General features: G+C 44.5%; 1 protein-coding gene across 2 annotated transcripts in view; it reads left to right on the top strand.

Moving 5' to 3' along the window:
• ATP6V1H (ATPase H+ transporting V1 subunit H) overlaps positions 1–8983 on the top strand; it is a 46721-nt gene extending 37738 nt beyond the window's left edge. For both annotated transcript variants that reach the window (XM_040261217.1, XM_040261218.1), the window contains one exon: positions 8516–8983. In XM_040261217.1, coding sequence (XP_040117151.1) covers positions 8516–8576 — 61 coding nt within the window. In that variant the 3' untranslated portion in view covers positions 8577–8983. The remainder of the gene's footprint in view (positions 1–8515) is intronic.
• Positions 8984–14580: the final 5597 nt, after the last annotated feature.

Raw genomic sequence — 14580 nt, 5'->3', positions numbered from 1 at the left:
TGACAAAAAAAGAGTCTTCCTTGTATGAATAAGCAATTATAGCAAAGCTGCAGGAAATAAGGTTAATACACAAAAGTCAATCACTTTCCTATGTACCAGCAAGGGACAGGCAGAATTTGACTTGAAGACTTACTATAAGACAGCAGTAATAAAGATAGTATGGTATCGGTGAAAGAGTAGACAAACAGAACAATGGAACAGAATAGAAAGCCCAGAAATAGGGCCCCTTAAATATAATCAGCTGATCTCTGCCAGAGGAGTGAAGATAATGCAGTGAAATAAAAGTAGTCTTTTCAACAGATCGCGCTGGAACAACTGCACATCCACATGACAAAAAAAAAAGGACCCGGACACAGACCTTACAACCTTTATGAAAGCTAACTCAAAATGGATCATGGACCAAACACAGAAACTCCTAGAAGAAAATGTAGACAATCCAGGTGACCTTGGACATGGTGATGTCTTTTTAGATATACCACCAAAGGCCTGATTCGTGAAAGAAACAATTGAGAAGTTGGACTTCATTAAAATTAAAAAGTTCTTCTCTGTGAAAGACAGTGTCAAGAGAATAAACCACAGACTGGGAGAAAATGTTTGCAAAAGGCATATTTGATAAAGGACTGTTATTGGAAATACACAAAGAACTTTTATTTTTCATTTGTTTGTCCATGCCATGCAACTTGTGGGATCTTAGTTCCTCAACCAGGGATTGAATTTGGGCCCCTGACACTGAAAGCGCAAAGTCCTAAACACTGAACCACTGGGAATTCCCTGCCAAGAACTCCGGAAACTCAACAATAAGAAAACAACTTGAGTACAAAGTGAGCCAAAGACTGGTGGCTCAGAAGTTAAAGCGTCTGTCTACAATGCGAGAGACCTGGGTTCGATCCCTGGGTTGGGAAGATTCCCTGGAGAAGAAATGGCAACCCACTCCAGTACTCTTGCCTTGAAAATCCCGTGGATGGAGGAGCTTGGTGCAGGCTACTGTCCATGCGGTTGCAAAGAGTCGGGCATGACTGAGCAACTTCACTTTCACTTTCTTTCACCAAAGAAGATATACTGATGGTAAGATTAAGAGAAGATGCTCCACATCTAATGTCATCAGGAATGCCGATTAAAACAAAAGCTAAATAACACCACACACCTATTAGATTGGCTGAAATCTGGAACAATGGCAGCACCAAGTGCTGGTGAGGGTGTGGAGCAGCAGGAATCCCCATATGTTGCTGGTGGGGATACTACATGGTGCAGCTGCTTTGCAAGACAGTTGGTATTTTCTTACAAAACTGAACATATTCTTACATATTCTGTGATCCAGCAGTTGTGTGCCTTGATATTGACCCACAGGGTTTGAAAACTCACATCCTCACAAAAACCCAGCACATGGATGTCTGTAGCAGACATTTTGGAAGCTACCAAGATGTCTTTCCTTGAGTGAATGGATAAGCAGACTGTGATATGTCCAGACAGTGGACTGTTATTGAATGTTAAAAAGGAATGAGCTATCAAGTCATGGAAAGGCACTGAGAAACTCTAAAGGCATGTGATGTAAGTGAAAGAGGGCTTCCCAGGTGGCTCAGTGGTAAAGAGTCTGCCTGCAATGCAGGAGACCCAGGTTCAATCCCTGTGTTGGGAAGATCCCCTGGAGAAAGAAATGGCAACCCACTCCAGTATTCTTGGAGTGGGAGAATCCCGTGGACAGAGGAGCCTGGCAGGCTACAGTCCCTGGGGTTGTAAGAGTCGGACATGACTTAGCAACTAAACAACTGAAAGAAGCCAATCTGAAAAGGCGACATACAGTATAATTCCAATATACGGCATCTAGAAAAAGCAGAACTGTGGAGACAGTGAAAAGATCAATTGGGAGACTCAGGGAAGGGATGAACAGGCAGAGCACAGAGGAATATTAGGACGTTGAAAATACTGTGTGAAATGATCATGATGGACATGTCTCATTGTACATTTGTCCAAGCATTTGTTACCAAGCATGAGCCAAGGCTAACACATCTTAACCACTCAGTCCTACACACCTGGGGGCTCACTCTGGATGGTGTGCAAATGTGAGCTAGGCGAGCTAAGACTCTGGGTGATTAAGATGTGTCAGTGTCGGTTCATGCTTGGTAACAAATATACCCTCTGATGTGGAGCGTTCATGGTGGGGGAGGCTCCATGTGTGTGGGGACTAGGTATATCTGGGAAATCTCTGTGTCTTCCTCTCAATTTTTTTGTGAGCCTAAAACTGCTCTAAAAAAAGGAAAAGGGGCATTTGCTGCCAATCCTAATGCTTTGAGTGGCCCAATGCATGGCACATCATAACTGTGTGTGAGAAAAACGATGAAGTGCCTAAGACTGCTGCTCTGTGGATAACAGAAGGTAGAGGTGATGGGTAAGGAGGGACTGGACTGATCTGAACATAAGCTGGAGTTGAAGAAACTCTGGATTTGGCTAATGATATTTAGACTTTATAGCTAGTTTGTGAAGATTTGATTGCTTGAATTCCTGTGGGAAAGATATCTTTGTTATTGTGAATTTTGCCCAAGTTGCTTTCATAATAGACTGTAGTACAACTGCTTTTAAAACTTATGTTTTTGTTTCTTAGGACCAAAATTCATGTAAATAGAGTCTACTTTTAGAATCACTGATTTTTTTTTTTTTTAATTCTGTGGATACCTCTTTAGGGATACTGCTAATTTGTTTAGTCTTTGAATTTAAATGCTATTAGAAAATGAAATAGCTAATGGTGATGAAAATATATTTGAGAAAATAGGTTGAGGACTCATGCTGTGATGTTCTTAAACTGTTTATTCTCACATCTACACAATAACATGTCTTCAGCCACCAGGAGCTGAAATAATGTTCCATGAAGCAGTGCTATTTAGGGAGGAAGACTCTGAGGTTTAAATCAGACAGACTTGGGTTTACATACCCTACATGCTGCTAAGCAGCCTCACATTACAACATGTCATTTAATATGCTAAACTCCAGCTCCTCATCTGAAAAACGGGCTCCGCTGTAGCTTCTGTGGATGTTACTGGAAGAGTAGAGATGAGGATGCACGTCCAGCAGGCAGTGCTGGGCTCTGGAAGAGGCAGATGTTGGAGACGGCACAGGTGACCTTGGTCACAGCTTTTCCCAGGCTGGGACTTTAAAGTGCTGTGAAAACAGTTTCCCTGGGCTTCCCTGGTGGCTCAGATGGTAGAGAATCTGCCTGCAGTGCAGGAGACCCAGGTTTGATCCCTGGATTGGGAAGATCCTCTGGGGAAGGAAATGGTAACCCACTCTAGTATTCTTGCCTGGGAAGTCCCATGGACAGAGCAGCCTGGCGGGCTACAGTCCATAGAGTCACAAAGAGCTGGACACGACTGAGCAACTGACACACACACACACTTAAGTTTGCAGTTGAAATGTGTTCCTGTCAGTTAGATACAGATGAGGGAGAGCACTATGCTTTTTTACATGGTTCATAAAACACAATTTGCTTTGTGTATAATACTCAAAATCATCATAAAAGCTGGATGAATAACTCCAGCTGAGTAAACTGTAGTGAATTTGCATGAAAGGAAAAACAGAACTATATATAACATATTTGAAATTTAGTTTTTCTCTTTACTAAGTAGAAGTCTGTACTGGAAACAGGTATAAAGTCTGTATATTCAAAAATGAATTGTTTTTATACATTCAGAAAAGAATATTTCCTTTATGATTTATACCTGATTGTTTTCCAAAACAGAATTGGTAAAGATTAAGAGAAATACAATTATGACTCAGTTGTAGTTTTAGTCATTATTATGATAAAGATGTGGGATGGAGAATTCTAGGTTCATTATCGTTTTAGTTATGAAAATGTACATACCAAAATGAAGACTAGAGAAAATAGTTCAAAAATGATAGTAAAAGTACATTTTCTACTGACCTTCTTGGAAGCCAAGGCAAAAAGGAAAATAAATGAGACCATAGTTTTCTCAGATTAATATGTTTGTCAGGAGACAGTTCATTCTTTTCCCTGGCACTAAATTACATAGCTCAAGTTACCATGCTTTTAAATCATATAGTCATAGGTATACCTATGGCTGATTCATGCTGATGTTTGGCAGAAACCAATACAATACTGTAAAGCAGTTACCCTTCAATTAAAAATAAATAAATTAAAATTATATAGTCAGTGTCTTCAACTACAGTTTTAAAGAATGAATAAAAGTGTTTGAATATTTAAACAACCCTAAGTACAGTGAGGGTTTGGCCCTTAATCGTAATACAGTGCAGGCCTCGTGTTGTTCTTGGAGTTAGTGTAAGTCAGGCCAGGTCAGTACTTCTCGGTGCCCTGGGGCTGGCATCACCCTCAGACCCTCAGACCCTCTTTCAGATTTCAGCTCTCTCGAGGGGTGCTCACAGCAACTGGGAAGCCGTTTGTTAGGATCATGGATGCTGAGATGTAGATCTTTTATACCCCGGACAAGAGAATGAAATCTGTGTTTCTTAACCACATATGAGCTCTCTCTCAGCATTCAACATGATGTCTTATGTGGGCTGTTTCTTACCTGGATTTTTTTAAAGGGAAATATGTCTTCACACTCCCCATTTTTTCAGTTTTCAGAAGTGCTGATATCTCAAGAGATGTTAAGATTTTGGAAAAAGAAAAAAATTGCCCTCTGCCTTTCTAGGTTCTTCTAGCTGGTCTAAGAATTTGACAGGAGACAGATTAACAGGAGAAACTCAGATTTAATCACATATACACAGGGGCCTATCCTAGGAGGCTTCCATGGCATCTGAGAGGAGGAAGAGAAGGGGGTGGACATGGGGACTTCAGCAGGCAGGAGGCAGTTCACACGGAGACAGAAAGCAGGTGTTTGGAGAACAGATGTTTGTGGGGACTTGCTGGGATGGTGGGACACAGAGAGGACTCTGTTCTCCAGGCCCCTTCCAGCTCCCCACACCCGGCCTGTGCTCTTTGTAGATCTCCCAGGATAGTGCTCTTCTGGGCCAGGCACTTCATCTGAGGTCTGTAGACAGGCAGGTGAAAGGAAAGACTTCATGAACTGTCTGTTTCTTAAAAATAATTGTCATAAAATAATCCTCATGTTGAAGAGATATTCTGTGGGGTGGCAGATTTTGTTTCCCTACAAACTTATGGATGATGTTAAAGAAGGAAGTATTACACATCTCAAATTTTGCTTTTTGGGCTGTAGACGTTAACGGTTTAATGTCCACCTCCCGTGGATTGCTGGTACAAATCAGATGCCCTTTGAGTGAACTGTGAGTTGAAATGGTGTATTAATCTTCATGTGTAGAGAAACTGACTCGGTACTCAGATAACTCATTTAGATAGCTCTGTGAAGTCCTATTAGAGATGTGTTTTCATCCCTTGAAGTGAAGTCTGTAGTCACTTTTCCTCTTGCCTGACAGTAATGTAGCCTTAACCCAAAGGCATGGTAGCTCAGCTGGTAAAGAATCCGCCGGCAATGCAGGAGACCCAGGTTTGATTCCTGGGTCAGGAAGATTTACTGGAGAAGATATAGGCTACCCACTCCAGTACTGGGCTTCCCTTGTGGCTCAGCTGGTAAAGAATCTGCCTATGATGTGGGAGACCTGGGTTCAATCCCTGGTTTGGGAAGATCCCCTCCCTCGTAGCTCAGTTGGTACAAAATCTGCCTGCAGTGCAGGAGACCTGGGTTCGATCCTTGGGTCAGGAAGATCCCCTGGAGAAGGAGATGGCAACCCACTCCAGTATTCTTTCCTAGCGAGTCCCATGGACAGAGGAGCCTGGCAGGCAATGGGGTTGCAAGAGTCCAAGAGTCAGACACAACTTAGCAACTACACCACCACCACCACCACCACTCACTCCTGTATTCTGGCTGGGAGAATTCCAGGGACTATCTAGTCCATGGGGTTGCAAAGAGTTGGACATGACTGAGCAACTTTTACTTACTCACTATTATTGTTGTTGTTATTATTATCATTGTCTACTATAAAGATGGAACAGTGTCTGCTCTCTGCACCCTCTTTTATTGGAGACCAGGCAGCCTCTCAGTAGAGAGAGGAACGGGCCTGTGTCCTGGCAGTTCACCTGCCTGCTCTGCTCTGAGCAGGTAGTCACAGCTTCCCCCACCCCCCTAGGTGGAGATGAGACACCCGCTCCCAGGTGCTGCAGAGAGGAGGACATGCGGGCACACTTGTGCTCAGGTCTCCACGGTGGCCTGTAACTGACTGCGAGTGGGGCAACCTGTATGTGTTCCCAGGCGCAGGCCCCTGGTGTCAGGACTGCCGTGTACCCGGTGGTGCACAGGACTTGCAGGTAGCTTGGGTGATGCTCAGGAGTGTTAGAATTGACCACACTGGGTGTCAGGACAGCAGATCACCACGCTTTCCAGGCCTAGCCCAGGGAGTCGATTTTTCTCCAGAACTCTGTTGACTGGGTCCCCGATGTGTAGGGTAGGCTCTTGTTACTCCATTCAGTCCTGGACGGTGTTTGTTCGAGGACCTAGTGTGGCTTCAAATCCCTGGCCACTCGAGCCCTTCACAGATGATCCTCCGTGTCCACGGATCGTCTGGGAGGAGTGTTCTCCTGCTGTTGCTGGTTGACTCTGCAGACAAGGATGCTGCAGGTGTGGAAGGCAGACTGTGTACCTGAGGTCTGGGGATTCTGCAGTAAGCGTTGTACTCCCCAGCCCCCTTCTACCTAAACCTCACAGACATATGCAGCCACAAGTGCTCCCTGGTTGGAATCTTCCCCAGGGCGCTGGCATTGACTGTGACCATAAACTCTTTTATTTTCTAATAAAATTCGTAGGCTTCTCTTTTGACCTTTGCATAAATTAAAACTTAGCTGCTGGTTGAAGAAAAGATCCCTATTGTCTGTTAGGGTGGTTATTCTCATTAATACAGTAATAGATTATGTGCTTCGGATGAAACCTAGAATGAGTCAGTGGTAAGAACTTTCCTACTGGGATAGAAAGATAAACCCATAAGCCATTGTCACACTACGGGAAGTTCAGTCAGGCTCGCGTGTTTAAACCACAGCCGCCTCCGAGCCCTGTGGAGTTCTGTCCCCTCACTTGTGCTAGTTCCCGGAGCTCATGCTCTCCCTGTCTGGGTTCTGTGTTGTTTCATAGGCATCTTCACGCAGGGATGGCTTTGGGCTGAGGCTGTGATGGGAGAGGGTGGACAGTGCAGGGGCCGAGACTCACCCCATCCCTGGGTTCTGTGCCTGTGCAGGATGGCAGGTCACCTTGGCCTGTGGATCCTGGGGGCCCCCAAAGGCTGCTTAATGGAGGTGCTAAGACCAGGGGAGGTGGAGCGGTGGCTGAGGGTTGGAAACGCTGACCCCTGCACCCACTGAGCCACCTTCACACCCATCCCTCAGCCAGCCCCCCAGTGAACACCGAGAGCCCGCTCTCCACCAAGTGATCAGCTGGAGTGTGAATCTGATCTCTAGTCCAAAACTCAAGATTTTTCCCTCTTCATAGGAGGAATCTTGTAAATGTTCTTAAAAAACCTTTTTCTTGTCCTTATTGGTTACTTCAGAAACAATAGGCAAGTCCTTTGTCAGAAGATAGGGAAAGGTTTTCTGTCCTGGAATCACAGTGGTACCCATCTGCAGTTCAGAGCTGAGTATACACAGACTGTGAGCTTCCGAGGTGGTGCTAGTGGTAAAGAACTTGCCTGCTAGTGCAGGAGACGTAAGAGATGTGGGTTTGATCCCTGCAAGGGTTGGGAAGATCCCCTGGTGGAGGGCATGGCAGCCCACTCCAGTGTTCTTGCCTGGAGAATCCTGTGGACAGAGGAGCCTGGTGGGCTACAGTCCATGGGGTTGCAGAGGCAGATACAACTTCGCAACTTCGCACAGCACGTGCACTGACTGGGTGCTTGTCCAGTTGATTTTCTGAAGGAGAGAACGTCACCTGAAACATTTGGAGACCGCCTCTCTAAGCCACAGTTTGCTTCCTCTATAAAACGAGATCCCTTTTCGGCTCTTGTGATTGTCCTGTGGGTTCAGCAGTACCATCTTGGCGAAGGCCTCAGACTCCGCCAGTGTAGACGGAGTGAGCGCTAAGTAACAAGCAGCTCCGATTAACTGTCGGATCCTGGAGGTTACTTCCAGTGGCTGTTTTCACATGTGCCTGTGGCAGTCTCTAGGGATAGACAGCTTGTATTTCCTAATGTCAGGAGGCTTCTCATGTGTCGGTCCTACTTGGATTTGTACATAGGTAGATTTTGAACTGGTTAGGTTGCAAAAGAGAGCAGCAGACGAGACTTGACAGGAAGGCAGACGTTGCTGGTGGTCGGGTACAGAATTACTCGTTCACGTGGGTCACACCGTGTCTGTACATGGTAGATGGAGTGTTTAGAATTCGTGCAGTACTGGTGCTTTTGAATTTAGGCAAGATCAGTTTTCCGGGGCTAGTTTTTAGATGTTAAAGTGAGTAGAAACGAAAGTGTATATTGTGCTTCAGTTTTGAAAAGGACTCTTTACCGATTCAGTTCTAACCTCCCTTGCTGTTTCCTTCCTGTGTTTCAGGGAATATCTTGGTAAACAACTCCAGTCTGAACAGCCGCAGACTGCAGCTGCCCGGAGCTGAATGGGCTCAGGGCTTCTCTTGGATCTCCAACCGCCCTCTCACCTGGGGTAGAAGACCTGGAGTGGGTCTCAGTAACTGCGGTCAAGCTCAAACCATTCCTTATGTTATGTGTCATTTTCTTCCGTTGTGTAGCTTTTCCCAATGCTGATTTCCCATTAATTTGTCTTAAAGTAGGTGCTTTCTGTATCTGAGGAAAATATTACTGTTACATATACTGCTTGTAATTTCTGTATTTATTGTTCTCTGGAATGAATATAGGATTATTAAAACATTCTCACTCCAAATACATTTTTTCTCTTTCCTTGTTCCTGACTTGAACTATTATAACAAAAGTACCTTTCGTCCCAACTGAATTGGGAGAATTGTATTTGCAGAGTAGTGAATGGTAAATAAATGTTTTGAATTCATACGGATTTTTCTCTTCCATCCATCCGCCTGCCCATCCACACATGCACATCCACACATGCACATTGCAGCAATCTTCTGCTAATATTGAGAAAACCTTAAAATGTTAAATGAACTCTTACCATAATGCTGTCATCTAAAAGACTTGTTTATGAAGCACAGTGAGGAATTTTAGCCATAGGTTATTTTCACTGATTTCTTATTTACTCTTGGATTTTAGTACTTCAAGTCTATTTTCTTTTAATACTTTCTGGTTTAAATATTGCCAATAGGTATTTTATTTCTACCTCCCACCTTTTATTCTGGAACTCCCAGCCTTCACAGGGGCATCCATGGCCTGGAGGTTTACCTCCCCCAGATCTGAGCCTTTTGTTTTTAACCTCATCGCCTGGTCTGAGTCTCATTTTTCTTTCATTTTCACTTTTCATTCTGAGCAGTTCTCTGATTGTAAAGATGGTAAGGCTAATAGTTTATATGGTAAGTTTTCTTCTATAGAAAGACTCCTAGCACCGTCTCCTGTTTAAGGATAAAAGATTGAAAAGGTTGACTGGACCACCTTCATCTAGTTCCCACTTCTTCCACCCCATGCCTCTGGCAACCACAAATCTGATCGCTTTTTGAATTAATGTTTTCATTTCCTTTGGAGAAATACCCAGAAGTGAAATTGCTGGATTGTATGGTAGCTCTATTTTCAGCTTTTTGAGGAACCTCCATACTGTTTTTCCCCAGTAGTTGTGCCAATTCACATTCCCACCCACAGTGCACAAGGGATCCCTTTTTGCCACATCCTTGCCAACCCTTGTTACCTCCTCTTGCTGATGGTAGCTTCTCACAGCTGTGAGGTGGCGTCTCATTGTGGCTTTGATTTGCAGTTATCTGGTGATTATTGTTCAGCATCTCTCCATGTGCCTGTTTGCCATCTGTATGTCTTTGGAAAAATACCTCAAGTCCTCTGTGCATTTAAAAATTATTTTTAACTACTTTTATTGTTTTAAAATTCTGGTGGGAAACTTCTTTTTGGGGTCTTGTTGACCTTCATATTTTAGAAGATATGTGAAAAGGGCCTTCCCATTGGCAGGTAAAGCTTATTCCCACACATTGTACCTGGACAGTCACAAGTACCTGTTTTATTATAAAAGACCTGGTTAGAATGTTTCTGGCTTTGAGACAGTACCAGTTTCTAGTGATTTTCAACATTTGGGCCAAGGTCTACCTTTGGAATAACACAGAACAAGTGTTATCCTTAAGATTCTACTTTTTAGAAGCATGTTCATTCTAGAATAGTGCTGCTTTATCTTCATCATGTTTCTGTTTGAATGCTGGACGCCTCAGACCACGTTTTGACAGAGCAAGGTGAAACAGACGTGCGGCATGTGATGTGTGAATGGTAAAATGAAGACCTTCCTTCCTGGGTGGCCCGACATAAGGAGAAACTTGAAAAAGTGAGAGTTTTTGCTCTGAAGAGAGCAGCAGTGCCTGTAATCCCGCCAGGGCAGGGGTCCTGACTGGGGCTTGCAGACACACTGCCTTGCTCGCGCCCTGCCTCCTATTGCTCCCACACAGCTGACAGCTCAGCATGGGAGCCTGACCCACAGGCAGCAAGTCTGGAGACGACCACCCCAGGCGGGTGGGCCCAGGAGGAGACACGCTCACCAGGATGTCTTGTTTGGGATGTTGACATGAGGTGTGGATGAAAGTAACTGGCAGTGAGATGACACACGTGGAAGAGATACCTAGAGATGAAAAGGCTGTAAACCCCTGAGTAAAAATCCCTGGGGCAGAGAGGAGAGTGGCAGGTGAGCTGCGTGACAGCCGGGTGAGAAGGACAGGGTCATTGGTACCCAGTCACCAGACTTGTGGGAGGCCAGCATCCCTTGGAGGCAGAGGACAAGAGCCGCTGCCCAAGACCAGTGGGTGGACCTGGGTGATCACTGAATACAAGGTCCACATGTGAAAAACACTTCTCTGGGCTAGCAACCAACAACTGGAAATTTAAAATAGTGTAAAAACACTTCAAAAATTTAACAAGAGTATAAGATCTGTGCACTAAAAACTAAGGTTCCCAAGGCAAATGAAAGAAGATGACGCACAGGAGGAGATATGTTCTGACCATGGATCGGGAGATGCACACGGATGGTTAGGGCGTCAGTTCTGGGCTGGTCCATAGTTCCATGTAGTCCCAACAGCAGTACCATCTGGCTTCGATGTAGAAATAAACAAGCTGCTTTGAAAGTGTGCCTGGAGATGCAAATGACCTGGAAGAGCTGAAACAGTTTTGAAAGGATTTAAAGTTGGAGGCATTAACAGTACTTGGCTTTAAATAGAGCCAGGGTGGAACTGGCATAAACATCAGTGTATAAACCAGGGACAGGATAGAGTCCAGGAACAGAGATTGATGGAATTAGTCTAAATGAGCGAGGACTAATTTGGGAGATTAAAAACAAGATAGGATGAAAATAGTGCACGTGATAGAATGTGAGCTGTGAAGACCATGATCAGACTTTGTGTGGAGGGCCTGCCCCAAGTCCTGTGAATGCTTTTCCTCGTCTGAAGCTTGCAACAGCCCTCTTGTGAGGCTACGGCTGTTACCCCTGTTTTAATAAGGTGGAGGGCCCGAGTGAGGTCAAGTGACTTAGCCAACTTAATGGGGTTTGCCCTCAGCTTTAACACCCAGTTGACACAAGGAAAATCAGGGGAAGCTGACTATCAGAGATATTCTAAAGTCAAAACAAGCACCCAATTTACTACCTAAGCAACTAGATAACCAAGCAGTAGAACTCTATTGAAAATGAGTGGAGGGACTTCCCTGGATCTTGGATGTGGTACCTGAGAGGGGCTCCCACAGGCCCATCTGCCCGGACAGGCCCAGCTTCAGGCTGAGCCTTGTGAGGTAAACCCTCCTATTGTATCTGTAACATTCCAAGCATGTTAAAATTCGGGTGGCATCCCGAGTGAAAACTAACCCAGGCACTGAACTATAAAAGACATGTTGTGCATAACCAAGCTTCAAAGTGATGCTTAATAAGCATATGATTAATGTCTGGTGCAGATTTACTCAAATTAAGTTTTATTTTGAGGTGAAAACATGACACTGAGATGGAAATAAATGATTAGCCACAGAGTTTCTGTATCACCACCGTATAATCAGACCATCCATCAGTATTTATTTGAAAAAATCTTAGCAAATTTTTTGATGTATGGTACATTAATTCAATTCAAATCAACCAAGTTGTTAAAAACTACTGTGACCTGACCTAAGTAGTTATTGTGTCCAGGAGTGTGTGTCGTTTTAGGTTTGTGTGTGTCCATGTGTGTTTGTTTCCGTGTGTGTGTTCAGGTGTATATGTGTATATAAAAGAATGTGTAAGAGATGCTACTTCTGTCTTTGAAGAATTTATAATATAGGAAGAGAGAGGAATCACAGTTTTAATATAGGGCAAATGTGCTTAATTCTAAAAGAAAAATTAAAAATGTCTCATGTGGTTGCCAGGAATGATGTACTGCTTTGGTTTAGAGAAACGGGAAAAAATTACAGATAAGGAGATGAAACTTGAGGTCTGTGTCGCTTTTCCCAGGGGCATTTCCTAAGTCCTCAGTCACTTGGCTTCCTCTGAGCTCCGCCAGCAGGACTGCCCTCCTCACCTGACCGCTGACATCCCTGTGGCCAATCCCCACCTGACTGACTTCACAGCGCTGGCTGTTCCTCAGCAGCCCTGCTGTCTCTGAGGGCGATCTGTTTGCAGCTTTGACTGATCCTGGTGGGATGAGACGTGACCCACCTACTCAGCAGAGAGGGAGCTCAGGTCGTCACCAGGCACAGCCACTCTTGGGACCATCTTGCAAAGATGCACTTACTAAAATTGGCACCTGGAAAGCGTGGGCATTCCAGAGAAGAGACCAAACTGTCTGGGCGTGGGCACCGCGGGAGCCCACAGAGAGGACCACGCTGAACTGACAGCCAGTGAGAGGTCATCACCTGTCCATGGGGAAGGAAACAGACGACGGTTTCATCATCCATCGGCATCTCTTTTGACAGCATCCTCCCCTCAGGCTGTGCCTCGAGGTCATGACTGCTCCTGCTGGCTCTTTTTTCCACTTCACAAAACAAGAACAATCTGAAGCATTGGTCTTGGCAAACATTTTTATCCAAGTTCCATAAACCCATGTGAGGTTTTCTCCACCTTAAATATGGTAGATTGCTGTTGCGTGAAGATAAGCTTAGAAATCGTATTTTGGTCAATCCTGCGATGTTACAAATGCAGAGTGGGGCTGGGTGAGAATAACACTTTCTATTTGGTGCCTTCATTTCCATGCCCTGATCCCTGGGAACATGCATCCATCTTCAGGGCAAACCCTCTGAACATGGGGTCTCAAGAAGGCCTGAGGTCATGGCATTTTATCTATCCAGATACAAGCTCGCACTTCCCATCTTGGGGCAAGAGGGGGCTGTGAGAAGCTTGGTTGTCTTTCCCACTGCTCAGGACTGTGAATTTGGGAACAGGGACCCTTTCTGGACTCAGCAAATTCTTCATTCCCTCCTGCATTCTTCTTCCCCAACATGTAGAGAGTCTTTATTAAGTCTTTTCTCTTCATGTCACGCATAAATCTGTTGTTTACCTGCCACATCTATTTAAGGCAAATCACCCCATTTGGTAAAGACAAAGAATTTGTGGCTCTAAATCAAAGCTTCTCGCTGTTCTGTGGTTTCAGAGACCCTGTAAGAAATCATGAATTTTATGAAAATGCACGCACTCATGATGGGATGTATTTAAAATTTTTTTTTAAATTTTTTATTTGAAGGACAATTGCTTTATAGGATTTTGTTGGTTTCTGCAAAACATCAACAATGGGGTGTTTCGTGAACTTTTTGAAGCTGAGGTTTTCATGTCCTTGATGCTAACTTCTGGCCTTGCAAAAGCAGAAATTCCGTTCCCCGAATTTCCAGCACACAAAAGACTCAGGTCGAATGTACTAAAAACAGTACGTGAGAATCCGAGAGCCAAGAACAGAGGGTGTTAAGAAAGCCTTCCAGCTGCCTTCACTGCAACCTTGAAGAATCCCCCAGACAGTGGGCAGTTGGGGCCTGGGTCACTCGGCCACTGCAGGTGAGGACCCAGGTGTGTGAGCTCCTTCCTCTGTCACGTGAGCCTCCCAGAGGGAGCAACCTGGTCTCCCATCAGGCAGCGGGGTGCATTGTCACCAGCTAGGTCACCTGGACTGAGTATGAGCCCAAAGCCAGCCCATAGGCTTTCTCTTATGAGAGAAACACAACTAGAAACTAGCCAACCAAATATCTAAGTAGCCAACTAACCAAATGATTAACCAACTAGCCAACCAACCAACCAATCAACTAACTAGCCAGTGAACCAACTAATTAATTAGATAACTAGCCACTCAACCAACAACTAATTAGCTAGCCAACTAATTAGATAACTAGCCAACCAAGCAACCAATTAGCCAACTAATTAACTACTTAATGAGCCAATTAACTCCATCCTCTCTTCCCTCCCTCCTTCCTCTTAAGTTTTTCTTTCCCTCTGTTCTTCTCTCGCTCTCTCTCCTGGTTTTCATGTTTTCTTTCCCTCTTTTTTTGTTCCTG

The sequence above is a fragment of the Oryx dammah genome, unplaced genomic scaffold (assembly GCF_014754425.2).
Source record: "Oryx dammah isolate SB20612 unplaced genomic scaffold, SCBI_Odam_1.1 HiC_scaffold_19, whole genome shotgun sequence".
Lineage (NCBI taxonomy): Eukaryota > Metazoa > Chordata > Mammalia > Artiodactyla > Bovidae > Oryx > Oryx dammah.
The sequence above is the reverse complement of the archived record's forward strand: the minus strand, read 5'-3'. Positions and strand labels throughout refer to the sequence as shown.